The 16,304-nt window shown below is 37.2% G+C and overlaps 1 protein-coding gene across 1 annotated transcript in view; it reads right to left on the reverse strand.

Moving 5' to 3' along the window:
* Positions 1-1,309: 1,309 nt before the first annotated feature.
* Positions 1,310-16,304, reverse strand: part of RIT2 (Ras like without CAAX 2) — a 399,832-nt gene continuing 384,837 nt past the window's right edge. The window contains exon 5 of the mRNA XM_049900689.1: positions 1,310-1,583. Within this exon, the coding sequence (XP_049756646.1) occupies positions 1,356-1,583 (228 nt within the window). The 3' untranslated portion in view covers positions 1,310-1,355. The remainder of the gene's footprint in view (positions 1,584-16,304) is intronic.

Here is a 16,304-nt window from a genome sequence, read left to right on the forward strand (position 1 = left end):
TCCCACCCATCCAGTGTTCTTTCAGCTGAGTCTCCCAGTAGATGTTAACCTACCGGAAGTCAGGGCCCAGGTCCATCGGATTCACTCGTGCATTCTCAGAGCTTAGCAAGTGTTGGGGCGTTGTGAGTTAAAGAATAAATAATTGAATATTGAATGATAACTATGCCTCTTTTCCCTCCTTCCCTCTAATTTATAATAGAAATTGCCCCCACCACATGAAGATTGATTTGATCGATTCCATCTCATGCTTAGCTGTCTGTTCTTTATGGTTTTCCTCCAAAACCCTCATGGTTTTCCTCCTAATGCTTGTCCATTAGGCATTCAGAACTGTCCTCTCTGCTAGTGTGCTTTCTGAGCTTGAATTTGATTGAGACAGCTCACACAATGGGGGAAATGAGTGAATGAACATTTTCACTGTACATGACACCGTTGTAAAACAAGCAAATAAACAAAATAAACTCTTTAACTGGTGGCATTTCATGGTTTGAGTAAGGGGAGAATGGGAATTTCAGCAACGTTGGAAGAATGTATGAGTCTGGGGTCACCAAACTTTTTGCCTTGCAGACAGTGCTCATGCAGGCAAAGCAGTCCTAAAAGGAACCTTTCACTGAGAGAGAACAGTGTATCCTTTAAGGAATACGTAAACCACCAAATTTGTAGCAGACATTCCCGTCCTCCTCTGTGACAATGTCCTTTTGCCACAGCCCAATGATTTCACTGTGATAATTTTGCCAGTGCTTAACAGGGGCAGCGCATTGTAAATATGAGGAGATTTCATTTCTTTTTAGGTCTCCAATGGCCCAAAGCCAGTTCTTACCATTAATAATTCACCTATAGCTCAACTCTCAAGCATTCAAGAAGAAGCACCATGACTTCTCCACTTAAGGAAAGACCAGCTTGCAGACTTCATCTCTCAACTATTTCCTGAGCTGCTTCATTATTTACTGAGGTTCCTGAAATGCAAACATCCAGAGTCTTATCAGGCAAAGGCAGATCCCCAGAGCCTTTTATCATTCTGGCTGCAATTTTGAATATTTCCTCTATAACCAGACAGCATACCAAATGAAGCTAGATTCTGTAAAGGGAAATGAGGCAATTAGAATGTCAATTTTATTTAGTAGTATATTGTAAAAACTAAACAGCATATCCGACTGATTGACAAAATCCATCCAACTGTTAGAGGCAAAACAAAACTATCTCAAGAGTACAGTTATACAGATCTTGCTTTCACCTACAGGCAGATATTTAAAGAGAAGGAGACAAACACAGAACATTGAAGCAAAATGCTACATCTGGAACTGTCCATCGAATAAAATTCAGAGCGAGAAAGAGTGAGGGAGTCAGAAGTAGGGATATCATGTCATGTTTTCTTTCTTCTTCTTCAATGAGCCTTTTAACTTCTTCCACAGGCTGTCTTTTCTCTTCAGTTTCTTTTCCATCAGGGAGGGCATGGACTCTTTCTTGCGGATTTCCCTCACTAAGCCGTGAAAAGCATCATCTATACAGAATCTGAGGGCCGCAGACGTCTCAAAGAAAGCACAGTTATATTCGTGGGCCAGGCTCCAGCCTTCTTCTGTAGAGACCTAAGGGAGAAATAAATGATATTAAAAAGAGAGCAAGGGAGAGCCTCTTTAATCAAAATCATGTTCCCCACATAGGCTGTGGACCTCGGTTACACGGCAAACTGTAAAATGTGGGGGTTTGTTTTAAGGGACAATTTTGAGAATTTGTGAACCGAAAGAATAAATGAGAAATCAGAGTCCCCTAAAGGGCAACTGATTAGAACTGACAATAAATGGAACTAGAGCCCAGCTCTCCAGACTTTAAAAGAAAGAAGCAATGTAGCCTACTGCTGAAAAGCAAGGCTTTGGATTTAAACTGCTTGGTTTCAAATCCCAGCTGTGCTACTTTTTAGCTCTGCAAACTTGGGTAAGTTTTAACCTTTTTGCCTGAGTTTCTTCATCTGTAACATAGAATAATAACATTTACCTCAAAGGCTCTTTGTCAGGGTTAAAAGGCACATTGAACATGTCAGGCATACGTCTAAAGGTCTATTTGTCTAAAGGTCTATAGTTTAAAGGTCTGTTAGTTATAGTCCAATGTTTTTAATTAAGAATAAGTCAGGATGAAGTTATCATGAAACTTTAAAAGCAGTCTCCTTTTTCTCTCTCTCTCTTTTTAAAATATACTTTATTGTATTTTTGGTAAAGGTTCACACAGAAATTTATGTTCCCATTTGACAATTTGACACAAATTGTTCAGTGACATTTTTCACAATGTGTCAACATTCTCTTTAATTGTGTTTTGGTCGTTCCATTTAAAAGCTGTCTTCTGAAAAAACAGACCAAAAGAAACAAAAAGCAAAACACCAACATTTTGAAAGATAAACTTTTCTCTAGCAGAGCACTTCCGAGTGGGTTTAAGGCTTTATGAGCCTTTTGTGGCATATAACTATGCCATATCATATGTTACTGCAAAAGGCCTTAAGGATCACAAGCTGATTGAGATCAGGGATCCCATCTCCTTTATCGCCCCTTCAATGTCTACCATAGCTCCTTGTGCCTAAATCACATGTAGAGCTATTAGAGACGTTAAATGAATCATTAATAAAATTACTCATGGTTTAATGAATATTCATTAAAATGTAAACTTAAAATGATGTACATTTAAATAGTGGATTATATGTCACTGTAAAAACCAGTTGCCGTCAAGTTGATTCCAACTCATGGTGACCCCATGTGTGTCAGAGTAGAACTGTTCTCCATAGCGTTTTTGCTGGCTGATTTTTCAGAATTAGTTCACTAGGACTTCCTTCTGAGGTGCCTTGAACTCAAACCTCCAAACTTTCAGTTAACAGCTGAGTGCATCAACCAGTTTTACCACCTAAAGACTCCATATATGTCACTGTAGCTGGGTGTTAATAATCCTGTTCAAAATTTAGAGCTTCCATTAAGCCCCACCTGATTATTTACGCTGGTTCTGAGAAAAGAGTAATATGACTGTCTTTACTCAGTGTTGTCTGGCTGATTTTTTGCTCCATGTTTTTGTTGTTGATAGTTGCCGTCTAGTTGATTCTGACTCATGGCAACACCATGTCTATTTATTTTCTGAAAGCTACCCCTTGTTTATACATTTATATGTTCACTTTTCCTGCCATATGGAAGCATATGATGAGAGGGAGTCTCCGTCGGTCTAGGACCCTGAGTGACTATGACTAACTCTACAATGAGCAGAGCTCCTGGATCACCTATGTTGAATATATGGAATAATTAAGAAAGAAATGTTATTCTTTTAAGCTGCTGATATTTTGCAGTTGTTTGTAACCAGCGCATAACCCAACTTCTCTTAACCAATTCACAACTCCTCACTGCCAATAAGTGGCTGGGCTGTGATATAAAACAAGGTCTATATGATCTCAAAGCCGGGCCCTTCACTCCAGTCTGTGATAGGTTAACCTTACCAAAGCCTGTTAAAGAGAGATGAGTAACTGTCATATTTTAACTCTGTAAGACACAGAATGTCTGGATTCTCCTTCTTCTCTTTCATTCCTGCTGGCAAACAGACCTATTCTTTTTTTGAGCTCATTTCTATCTTACAGGAACTTAAGATATGCAGCTAAACACAACCAAATAAAACTATTAACATTCTGTTTTACAATAATTGGACAAAGTCATAAGTTTATTAAATTCCTTCTCTGGTTTCTAAGTTTTCACAGGTGATAATCTTAGCAAATGTTTTGACAAGGCATAGCATGGATCACCATCTATTTTTTAGTCTCCCACAACAATTTTCCCTTCCCCGAAGCCAACTCCACATGGATTAAGTTTTCTACAGCAATACTGAATTTCTGGTACCATTTTCTATATGAATTAACTTTCATTATGTTATACTTTATTTAAAAAACTGCTTCAAGTCTCTGTGACTTACAAAAAAAATATTTAAATCTTGTTCATATTGTCTGTTAGCAGTTGGCAGACAGGCTATGTAGCTCAGCTCCAGGCTGTTGGTTGGGTTCAAGTTTGTTCCTCCTGTCTTCTTATTCTGGGACTCTGGCTGAAAGAGCTCCTCTTATTTAGGGAATGATATTCCCTTGATAGAGGGCAGGTGAGCAAGAGGTAGAGAGACTTTTGCCCACATCCGAATGGTCAAAGTAAGTCACCTGGAGAAGCCCAGAGAACAATGAGGCAGGATACACACCCAGCTTACATTGAAGCATGGCAGAAGTAGGGAGGAAACGACAAATTTTAAAGAAACAATAGAATCTATCAAATAGAATACATCACAATCAGTTATATGTAAATGCAGCATACAACTAACAACAGCAACATATCCTTTGAGCTGACTCTAACTCATTAAGAAAGATTAAAATTTGAATCGAAATTTGAACCAAAAGAAAATGATGCTAATATCTTACAAAACCAAAGTCATTGCCATCCAGTTGACTCAATAATCCTACAAAGTAGGCATTAAATCCAAATTTTTACTAGGTAGTGGTGATGGTTGCCTCTATGATGAAAGAAATTAATGTCACTGAATCGTACATGTAAAAACTGTTGAAAAAGTCTTTTGATCCCAGAAATTTTATTGTTCAAAGATTTTTATTACATATTTAATTTTATTTCTAAAAATAATATTAATTTTTATTTAATTTTATTTCTAAAAGAAATATAGGATTATTCATATTTTTTATTCTGTGTAGGTTTTGGTCAATTATGTTTTTTTTTTTTTTTTAATTTGTCTTTCATTTAACTTGTCAGTTTTATTCCCACAAGTTTGCTTATAATATTTCCTTATTACCTATTTTATGTTTGTAGGCTCTGAAGTGATGTCTACTTTGTCATTTCTTAGATTATTTATTTCTGCTCTATCTCTTTTAATCTGTCTTGCCAGGATTTTATCAACTTTTCTTTATGATTTCCTTCTTTCTGCATTCTTTGGGTTTATTTTAGATTTTTAGCATTTCTATTATTCTAAAGCATGTATGTGGTGCTATAAATATCCTCCTAAACAAAGCTTTAGATAATCACACGTTTGATATACTGTAGTTTCATTATTATTCAGTTCCAAATAATTTCTAATTTTTATTTAGTTTTGTTTTTTTTTTTTTTACCCATTGGATATTTGGACCCCTGGTGGCATAGTGGTGAAGAGCTCGACTGCTAATCAAAAGATTGGCAGTTCAAATCTACCAGCTGCTCCTTGGAAACCCTATGGGGCATTTCAACTTTGTCCTATGGGTCACTATGAGTCGAAACTGACTTGATGGCACCTAACAACAACAACAACAGTGGACATTTAGAAGTATATTGCTTTTCTTTTCCAAACAATTCTACTCACAGTTGTATATCACAGAAAAAAATTTGTAGATATATGTACCAAAATACGTGTACAAAAGAGTTCATAGCAGCATTATTTGTTATAGCAAAAACATTAAAAGCTACATAAATGACATAATCAGTAGACTAGATAAATAATTTGTTGTATATTAATCCAATGGAATACTGTTCAATATAAATGAATAAAATATGGCTATATACAACTTGGATAAATTTCACAAATGTAATTATGTTGAGTGAAGGAAACCAAACCTAAGGAAAATTTTTAATAAATATTTTTTTTATTATTATGTAAAAGTTACTTTTTTAAAATTTTAATTGTGCTTTAGGTGAAACTCTACAAAGCAAATTAGTTTCTTATTCAACAATTTATACACAAAATGTTTTGTGATGCTGGTTGCAATCCCTGCAATGTGTCAACCCTCTCTCCTTCCATACCCCAATTCCCTGTTTCCATCTGTCCATTTTTCCTGTTTCTTCCTGACGTCTCGTCATTGCGTTTGGGCAAGTGTTACCCTTCTGGTCTCATACACATGATTGAACTAAGAAACACTTTCCTCATGTGTGTTGTTTTGTTTTATAGATCTATCTTATCTTTGGCTGAAGGGTGAACTTCAGGAGTAGCTTCAGTTTTGAGTTAATAAACCTTTAAATTTTTTGTTTTATAGATCTATCTTATCTTTGGCTGAAGGGTGAACTTCAGGAGTAGCTTCAGTTTTGAGTTAATAAACCTTTAAATTTTTTTTTTTTAATTTATGTAAATATTGCCAAGACAGTACAAATAGTTCCCATATACCTCACATGCAGTGTCCCCTGTATTTACATGGAGTATAGTACACAATTAAAGCTTGAGAAAAGTTAAGAACAGCAACACTAATCTTTAGTATCACGAGCCAATACAGTATTTCCTTTGGGAAAGGATGCAATGGAGTTTTCAGGCTGGTTTTGATAGTCTTCCTTTATCTGTATGTTGGTTTCAAGGTAGGTGCACTTTGTGAGAATGTATAGAAATGTATGCTTGTAATTTGTGAACTTTCTATATATGATACTTCAATAAAAATCTACTAAACAAACGTATATTATGTAGCACCCCCGTTAATTGGGGGTATTGCCTTGTCTTCAAGCACAGTAATATTTCCATAGCTAGATATTTGAACATTTACAGTAAGTAGAGTGTAAAGTCTCTAAACAGATTTAGATCACATCAGAGCTTTTGCATCATAGAACATTATGGACACTAAAGTTCATAAGGAAGAATAAAGGGAAAAATGGGAAAGAAATGTTTGAATTCTAGTAAGAATGAGTGTGTGGGGGGAGGGCGGAGAAGAACAATAACAATGATGTTGGGCTCACCCTATTAAGGCTCGCCATAAAGCTATAGCTGTTTAGGCAATGAGACTGATAAGGGCTGGACAGGAGACCAGTGCGATGAAATAATGGACCCAGAGAAAGATCAGCAAATATATGAGAGACTGACATATTATTGGTTTGATATTCCAAAACAGAGAGAAAAATGAAGATACATCGAACTATCATTTTGGATAATTATTGACCAGGATGTTTGGGGAATATTTCTAATAGCACAAAAGGTGATTTTTCTCTGGAGAAAGCAGAAATAGAAAGGGATTGGTATTGAGCCTTTAGCTACAAGAAGAGCTACAATTTTTTTCCCCACTCCTTTGAAAATAGAGTGATATAGGCTAATTATGGCAAAAAATTTTGCATATATTAAATATGGCGGTGAGTATGTGATTCTCTCTCACTATATATATATGCATATATATGTATATCTTTATACAAACACACACATGAAAAGTGTAATTATAAAATGTAAAAATCACAAATTAATTACAAGAGGCACCAAAATTCAATTAAAAGTCTAATGGAACAATCAAGCTCAACTTGAAATAAAATTAGAAAACAAATTACATGCAAAGATTCTGATTGGATTCATTTACAGCAAAGCAGTACTTTAATAGATGACATACTGTGTATTTTATGGTTTGTAGCAGGCTGAAATATATTTAGCTCTTTGGCTACTCATTATTTTGATAAGTAATGTAGGAACCATGAATCCTATGTATCAGTGCATGAAATATACTTGCATATGTCTTTAGATTCATTATCAGAATATTCACTTAATATTCTATAATTGAAGAATAACAGTCATTTCTACATTCGTTATAATTAAGCCTAAATGAAAATTAAACTCAGTAAAATATTTTACTGCTGATCTGTTTTCTGTTTCCTTAAAAAACTCTTATTAGATCAGTGACCTAAAATTGTTATTTTTAAGAAAACTTAAAAGTGTGAAGTATAAATTCCGATGTTTCAATAAAGTTTCATCTCACACTAATACTGACCATCATGTATGACAGTAACAACTTTTATCAGAATTCAAGAAAGAGTAATTAAAATAGTCTAATATATTTTGTCTCTCCAAATTTAAAGCAAAATGAAATATTTTTAAGTCACTAGTATTCATCCATGTGACACAGTAACTACTGTATTTTACTGAAATAACACATGCCTTCTATGTTTGTTAGCTAACTGCCCCCTCCCCTCATGAGGTGTTTTCATAAACCTGCTACGCTAATTTTTTTTACAGCAACATGTAAAAAAAAAAAAAAAGATCTGTCATAGCGGCACTTATAAAAATACCTCATGGGGGGAGGGAGGCTGGCAAGCAAATGTAGAAGGTGTGCATTACCTGCGTAAAATTACAGTACTAAGAAAGCAGCACAGTGTTAGAAAGGAATTAAATTCTCCTATTTCCCAAATGGGGAGTTTCAGGCCCAGGAAGGTTGAACAAATTATCAGGGTCACCTAGTTAGATAAACCAACTATCAAGTTCTACTTTCTACCATCAAGTATTGTTTCTAGCCCTTCTTGGCATATCTCGTGGGGTCTTTCCAATTTCCTTTGCTAATTTTCCATAAATATTTAATCGATTATTCTGATGTGAAGTTTTACAATTTAAGATGATTCTGAAACAGTAAACAAATACCATAGAATATTTCATTTTGCATTTACATAAAAAGAAAAATTTTAAATAAATGTAGAAACACCAGGGGAAAAATAATGACCCAGACTACACAATTTTGCAGAAAGATTTTTGGGATGGACAGTTGAGGCAGACACCATTACACCACCAAACCCACTGCTGTGGAATTGAGTCCAACTCATAATGACCCTATAGAACAGAGTCCCAGTGCAACCCAGTGCTGTCGATAGAACAGAGTAGACCTGCCCCATGGGCTTTCCAAAGCTGTAAATCTTTATGCAAGCAGACTGTCACATCTTTCTATCACGGAGTGGCTGGTGGGTTTGAACCGACGACCTCTCAGTTAGCAGCTGAGCACTTTAACCACTGTGCCACCAGTGCTGCCCTTTAATTGCAAAGAAGATGAGTTTGTGATTTAATGTGCCACCTGGAGGCATCAGAAAGCAATGGCAGAAAAAAAAAAAGAACAAAGAAAAATGTTTCATAAACCTAATAGAAAATTTCAATAACTCAGGGGAGCTGTCCTTTTAATATATGTGACCTTTTTCGTTGAGGAAGATCACCATGTAATATGCCGGGTACTCCCTAAAATGCCATTTCCCATCTGCCAGAGGAGGCATTAGAATACAGCCACAGCTGCATTGGGGTTGATGAGACAACTGGGGCCCAGTGGCAAGCTGAGCCTCTTCTAGCCCAGGCCCAGCTGCCAGTGGGAAGCAGAAAGCACACTGGCCAATTACAGCTGCATTCCCAAAAATCTGCTGACTTTAGGAGCTTCACAGCCCTTTACATCTATGTAGCTTTTGCCTGAACTTGGTAAAAATAAAATAAATTACATTAAATTATTGTAAAGATAGGGTAATAGTTGCTTAGTAAGCTATATAATTCTTAACAACAAAAAAGAAACTCTGATACTGCTCTGTTATAATTGCTAACCTTGAATGAGGAGAGGTTGACAGAAAAAGGGGTTTGATTCTTCAAGGAGAAGCTTCGCAAGCAAAACATCTTTGTGGTTAAGGCTACCGGGCACTGTTAAAATAGTGTACAGAGCAAACTATTTGGGAGTTGTTTTCTATTTTTTAATGTGTCCTTGTCTGTGTTTCAGTTTGTTCTTGCCCGTGGAGCTATTAATTTTCATTATACAGCTTCTATCATCAAGGTAGCAGGTACCATAGCAGAGTTTCCTGGGAAGTTTGGGGCCAACACATCTTATTTGTTAACTTAATGGAGTAGCTGCTGAACTTAGATCATGGGATTTTCATTTTGTTTTGTTGTGTAATTGGTTTTAATAAATTTAACAATATGAGGGGCCTTGTCAGTTTCCATAACAATTCCAATAAAAGTGGTTTATTTAATGAGATGTACTTACTTATTTAATCTGAGAATTATGATTTTTTTGTGATCATCTTCCATTTGAAAGTAAGAGTTTAGGTGTCATTTCAAACTCGTTATAGGAAAAAAAAAACAAAATTAAACAAAACCCTTTCAAGATGTTGTCACAGCCTCAGCTCTGATCACTGACATAGGCAAACTCAACCATTCTTGACAGACCAAAGAGTGAGCTTCCAGGATGTTCCATTTGAGCACGCTGTCTCTGCCCTGCTATTTTTCTTCAGTTCTCTCTTCTAGGTGGGGAACAAGAAGTCTGCAACCAATGCAGCAGTTCAGTTGGAAATCCTTGAGAATGAGTCTCTTTTTTGCAGGTCTCTTCCACACATGTAGGTAAGATTCAGTTTATTCCCATACATGCCAAGAACAAACTTCTTGTTTTGAAGTATTTGCATATGTTGGCTCATCTGCCTAGAAGAGTTCCCTTCAGATCTTCTCTCTCTCTTGCTCTTTTTTTTCCCCCTCTCTTTACCCATAACCCACCTGAAACATCACCTCCACTGAGACACCTTAACTAACCATCCTCTTGAAAGTGTTCTTGAATACTACCAGTAATGCTATCCTGTTACTCTGACTTATTTCTTTTTTTTTTGCATTTAGTTACCCTCTGAAATCATCTTCTTAATTTGCATATGTGTTTATTTTCTCTCTCACTCCACCACAGTGGGAATTTTGTTGGAGCAGAGATTTTGTTGGTCTTGCTCACCACCGTACCTGGTCCCCTAGCTCAGTGGCTGACACTTAGGAGGCACTCAATATATGCAAAATAAAACCAATGAATTCAGGCCATGTGGATAAGCTGGAATTACAATTAAGAAGCTAGTTGTGTATTGGGGCAATAGAAAAATACAAAGGAAATTTCAGCTCAGGATGATCAGTGTGAGGACAGTAGCCAGCGCAGGGCTCTACTGAGGCATTAACAAGTAGTGCCTAGCCCAGTACTGGTGGTTCTTAGCTTCCTGAAGGAGGGCTCCTTAATCTGAGACCTCCAGGTTGGTGTCTGGAGGTGTGGCCTTTGAGGAACAGGAAGGAGTTTCAGGTAGAGACGCTGAAAAGGCCTAAGGCAGAAGTAATAAAGGTGCTTTTGTGGGATTATCAGTAGTTACAGTGGTTTAAACCAGAGCATGAAGGAGGAAAGAGAGAATGAAGAGCACAATCAGAAGAAACCAATGAGCTTAAATGCCCGATTTACTTACATTTATATGAATTTTTTGTGGAGCCAATCAACTGAGTAATAAACAACAATAGCAACAACAAAAAACACCCAAAACACTATTTCTTGAGCGCTTACTCTGCACAAGGAAATGTGATAGATTTTCTTTCTCCTGCTATTCTGGAGAGATGTTGATTTAATGAAGAGAAGAGCAGGACGTAATAAATTAAATGGGTGCAGCCGGTCATTCTGAGGCACAGGATTGTAATGGCTCTAGGGTAAAAGGTTTAGACTGCTTTGTATAAAAGACATTTGAAGTCTCCGAGGCCTTGTGCTTTTCATCTGAGAATCTCTGGTGTGCTGGGGGGAAAGGTTGCCATGGTAGCCAGTAGTTGCTATGAAGGGGAAAAAAGAATGTTATTGCTAAATATTTTGCTAACAGCCGTATCTGGTTTCTTCTTTGAATTTTTCTCCTAAGGACTTTATTATTACCTTGTTAAAATTTTAAATCAATAAACATAGGCAGTATGTACAATATATGTGCATGGGCACATACGTTTAAGTGTAAATATATGTATGGCATGCCTAAGGATAGCTTCATATATTTGCACTAGTAAATAAATGTGTTATTTGATGTATATTAAATGAACAGTTACCCCAAATCATCAGGGAATTAGCTATTATGGATAGCTAAGTTTTCCAAGTAGCCAGAATTTTACCCTTTAAGCACCAAAAAACATTTCAGTGCTTAATTTACTGCATTAATAAATTTGTATTAGATAAAAATAGGAAGAAAAAACTTATGTATTATATTTTAATGCATATAACAATTATAATAAAGTAATAAATTACATAACTACACAAATGTCTGAACCACTTGCAGAATATAAAACCATGCAGGCAAAGAACTTTGAGTTCCTAGCAACACCTCTGTGCTGTGCACATGGGCCATTCTCGATAAATGTCTTTTCTATCTTTTTAGATAGCTAGATGGCTAAAAAGGTGACCAAGGAAGGACCAACCAATCACGACAGCAGAACCTCTCCATGAATTAACTAGAGAACTCAGAAGCTGTAATCTCACTTGAATTGCTGAAGATTTTGAGTCCTTTCCATTAAAATATCCATACCCTGTGTCACCTGTGCTGTCTGCGTGCAACGTGGGCATTGCAGAGCCTCTAGACAGAAAGAAGAAAGGGCAGTGGTATGTTGCTTGCTTGAATGGGGTCTGGGGATCACAGTGACAGATGACTGATGAGATTCAAAGCAGAGCCCAAGGTTTCCCAGAAGCATCAGCGTTCCACCAAGATCATGGTCAGCCTACTTATCCTTTTGTATCATATCTGGAAAAGATACGCCATGAAAAGAAGAATGAAGGAAGAACCTGAACAAATAAGCTTGACCGAAGTTCTAATACTGGGAGCTACAGAAGACAAAAGGGAACCAACTTTTCTTATTCTGTGATCTTACACAAAGGGAACTGGGCGTTTTTTTTGAAAAATTTATGTCTGTGCTTATTGACACCACTATAAATTTAGCTTTCCATCTTAGCACGGCCATCAAGGCCCTTGTCAATCATTTTACTTATTATTAGTCAGTGCCCTTTCCTATTCCTCATTTAAGTTCTTCAAAACTTCACTTCTGAGTCTCTGACCCTATCCTCATTTTCAGTAGATGATCTTGCCCTCTCACTTCACCTCAGTGAGGAAATAAAAGCATCAAAAAAAGAATGACTTTGATATCCTAGGTTTGCACCTAGACCTCACCTGTATCATTAGACATCCTTATCTTCCTCTCTCCAGCCTCAGATGAAGAGTGGTTCCTGATTCTGTCAAGTTTATACTTCCATCTGTACTGAGTTTCTTTTATATCTGTTTTAATACTACACCATCAGCTTTCTCTTCTCTGTCCTATATTTTCAGCCTTCTTTTTAACAGCCTTTTTCATTCTAGAAAAGATATGCAAGCCTCACATATTTTAAGAGTCCAATTCTAGTTACTTTCGTATAAAAAAAAAAAATAGCTCTCCTTTATTTGCCATCCAATGTATTCAGAAAAATAATTGTACGAGGTAAAAGGAGAAAGAATGCGTCTGGGACAGGAAAGTGAGTGGAAAAGGATGCACAATTTCAAAGCAAAATACATCATTGGTTTATGTGCTGGCTTCTCTTATTGACTTCTGATTTGCTCATCAGCCTTCACAATCTGGATTCTGCCCCCTCATCCTTCTGAAATGGTTTGCAAGCATATAAATATTGCTGCCAAACCCAATAGATGTTTCCAATAATCTTCCACCATCCCCAACATTAAAAAAAATTTTTTTTTATTGTACTTTAGATGCAGGTTTACAGAACAAACCAGCTTCTTATTAAACAATTGTCATATATTGTTTTGTGACATTGGTTGCCAACCCCACAGCATGTCAACATTCCCACCTTATCGAACCCTATTATGACCTTTTCTGCCCCTTCTTGCCTTCTAGTCCTTGTCCCTGGGCTGCTGTGCCCATTTAGTCTGGTTTTATTTTATGGGCCTCTCTAATCTTTGGCTGAAGGGCGAACCTCAAGAGTGACTTCAGTACTGAGTTAAAAGGGTGTCCAGGAGCCATAATCTCAGAGTTTCCTCAGTCTCTGTCAGGCCAGTAAGTCTGGTCTCTCTCTCTCTCTTTCTTTCTTTTTTTTTTTTTTGAGTTAGAATTTTGTTCTATACCTTTCCCTGGCTGTGTCCGAAACCCTCAATTGTGATCCCTACCAGAGCAGTCCGTGGTGATAGCCAGGCACCATTTAATTGTGCTGGACTCAGTCTGATGGAGGCATTTGGACTTTTCATCTTTCCATTGTGTCTTTGGTTTTCTTCATCCTTGCTCCTGAAGGAGTGAGGCCAGTGGAGTATCCTAGATGGCTGTCCACAGGCTTTTAAGACCCCAGATGCTACTCACCAAAGTAGAATGTAGAACATTTTCTTTATAAACTATTTTATGCCAATTGCTAGATGTTCCCCGAGACCATGGTCCCCACAGCCACTACAGGGATTTTTTTTTTTTTTTTATGATTGTACTTGACTGAGCTAAAAGCATGTCTGAGGGCTATACTCTCAGGGTGTCTCCAGTACCTGTGAGGCTAGTAAGTCTGGTCTTTTTTTGTGAGTTAGGATTTTGTTCCAGATTTTTCTCCAGCTGTTCTTCTTCTATTGTGATCTCTGTCACAGGAGTCAGTGGTGGTAGCTGGGCACCATCTAGTTGTGCTGGACTCAGTCTGGTAGAAGCGGTGGCAGCTGTGGCCAATTAGTCATTTGGACTAATCTTTCTTTTGTGCCTTTGGTTTTTTTCATTCTCCCTTGCTCTTGACTGGGTGAGACCAATGGAGTATCTTAGATGGCTGTTCACAAGCTTTTAAGACCCCAGATGCTACTCATCAAAGTAGAATGTAGAACATTTTCTTTATAAACTATGTTGTGCCAATTGAGCTAGATGTTCCCTGAGACCATGGTCCCCACAGCTGTCAGCCCAGTAATTCAGTCCCTCAGGGAGTTTGGATGTTCTACGGCGCTTCCATGACCTTACCTTGTACAAGTTGTGCTGGCTTCCACAGTATTGCGTACTGTCTTACCCTTCACCAAAGTTGCCACTAATCTATTGTCTATTTAGTGTTTTTTCACCTCTACCCTCCCTTGTAACCATCAGAGATTGCTTCTTTTTGTGTGTAAACCTTTTGAAGAGTTTTTATAGTAGTGGTCTCATACAATATTTGTCCACTTTGTGACTAGCTTATTTCACTCAACATAATGCCCTTCAGATTTATCCATGTTGTGAGATGCTTCGAAGATTTATCATTGTTCTTTATCGATGTGTAGTACTCCATCATGTGTATGTTTCACAGTTTATTTATCCATTCATCTGTTGATAGGCATCTCGGTTGTTTCCATCCTTTTGCTATTGTGAACAATGCTGCAGTGATCACAGGTGTGCATATGTCCATTTGTGTGACGGCTCTTATTTCTCTAGGATATATTCCTAGGAGTGGGATTACTGGATCATATGGTATTTCTATTTCTAGGTATTTAAAGAAGTGTCATTTCGTTTTCCAAAATGGTTGTACCATTTTTCATTCCCATCAGTAGTGCATAAGAATTCCAATCTCCCCAAAGCCTCTCCAACAATTGTTATTTTCTGTTTTTTTTTATTCGTGCCAGTAATGCTGGGGTGAGATGGTATCTCATTGTGGTTTTGATTTGAGTTTCCCTAATGGCTAGTGATCACCAGCATTTCCTCCTGTGCCTGTTGGCTGCTTGAATGTCTTCTTTGGTGAAGTGTCTGTCCATTTTCTTTGCCCATTTTTAAAATGCACTCTTCATCTTTTTGTTGTAGAGGTGTTGGATTTTCCTGTAGATTTTAGAGATTAGATCTTTGTCTGATTTGTAATAGCCAAAAAATTTTTCCCAGTCTGCAGGTTCTCTTTTTACTCTTTTGGTGAAGTCTGTTGATGAGTATAAGTGTTTAATTATTAGAAGATTCCAGTTATCTAGCTTATCTTCTGGAGCTTGTGTGTTGTTAGTTATGATATGTATCCTTTTAATGCCATGTATTAGGGCCTGTAGCATTGTTCTTATTTTTCTTCTATGATCTTTATATTTTTTCGTTTTATATTTAGGTCTTTGATCCATTTTGAATTAGTTTTTGTGTATGGTATGAGGTATGGGTCCTGTTTAATTTTTTTGCAGATGGACATCCAGTTTTGCCAACCCCCTTTGTTAAAAAGACTGTCTTTCCCCGTTTGATGGACTTTGGACCCTTGTTGAAGATCAGGTGACCATAGATGGATGGATTTACATCTGGCTTCTCAATTCTGTTCCTTTGGTCAATGGATCTGTCGTTGTAGTAGTATCAGGCTGTTTTGACTACAACAGCTGTATAGTAGGTTCTGAGGTCAGGTAGTACAAGACCTACTTTATTCTTCTCCTTCAACAGTGCTTTACTTATCTAGGGCATTTTTCCTCTCCATGTAGCATTAATGATCAGTTTTTCCATCTCTTTAAAGAATGTTGTTGGTACTTGGATTGGGATTGCATTGTATTTGTAGATTGCTTTGGGTATAATTGACATTTTCACAATGTCGAGTTTACCTATTCAAGAATATGGTATGTTTTTCCATTTATGTATGTCTCTTTTGGTTTCTTGCAGTAGTGTTTTGTAGTTTTTCTGTATGGGTCTTTTGCATTGCAGGTTAGATTTATTCCTAAGTATTTACTTTTTTACGGGCTATTATAAATGGTATGGAAACCCTGGTGGCGTAGTGGTTAAGTACTATGGCTGCTAACCAAAGGGTCAGCAGTTTGAATCCGCCAGGCCTGCCTTGGAAACTCTATGGGACAGTTCCACTCTGTCCTATAGGGTCGCTATTAGTCGGAATCGACTCGATGGCACTG

This window comes from Elephas maximus, chromosome 11 (assembly GCF_024166365.1).
Source record: "Elephas maximus indicus isolate mEleMax1 chromosome 11, mEleMax1 primary haplotype, whole genome shotgun sequence".
NCBI lineage: Eukaryota > Metazoa > Chordata > Mammalia > Proboscidea > Elephantidae > Elephas > Elephas maximus.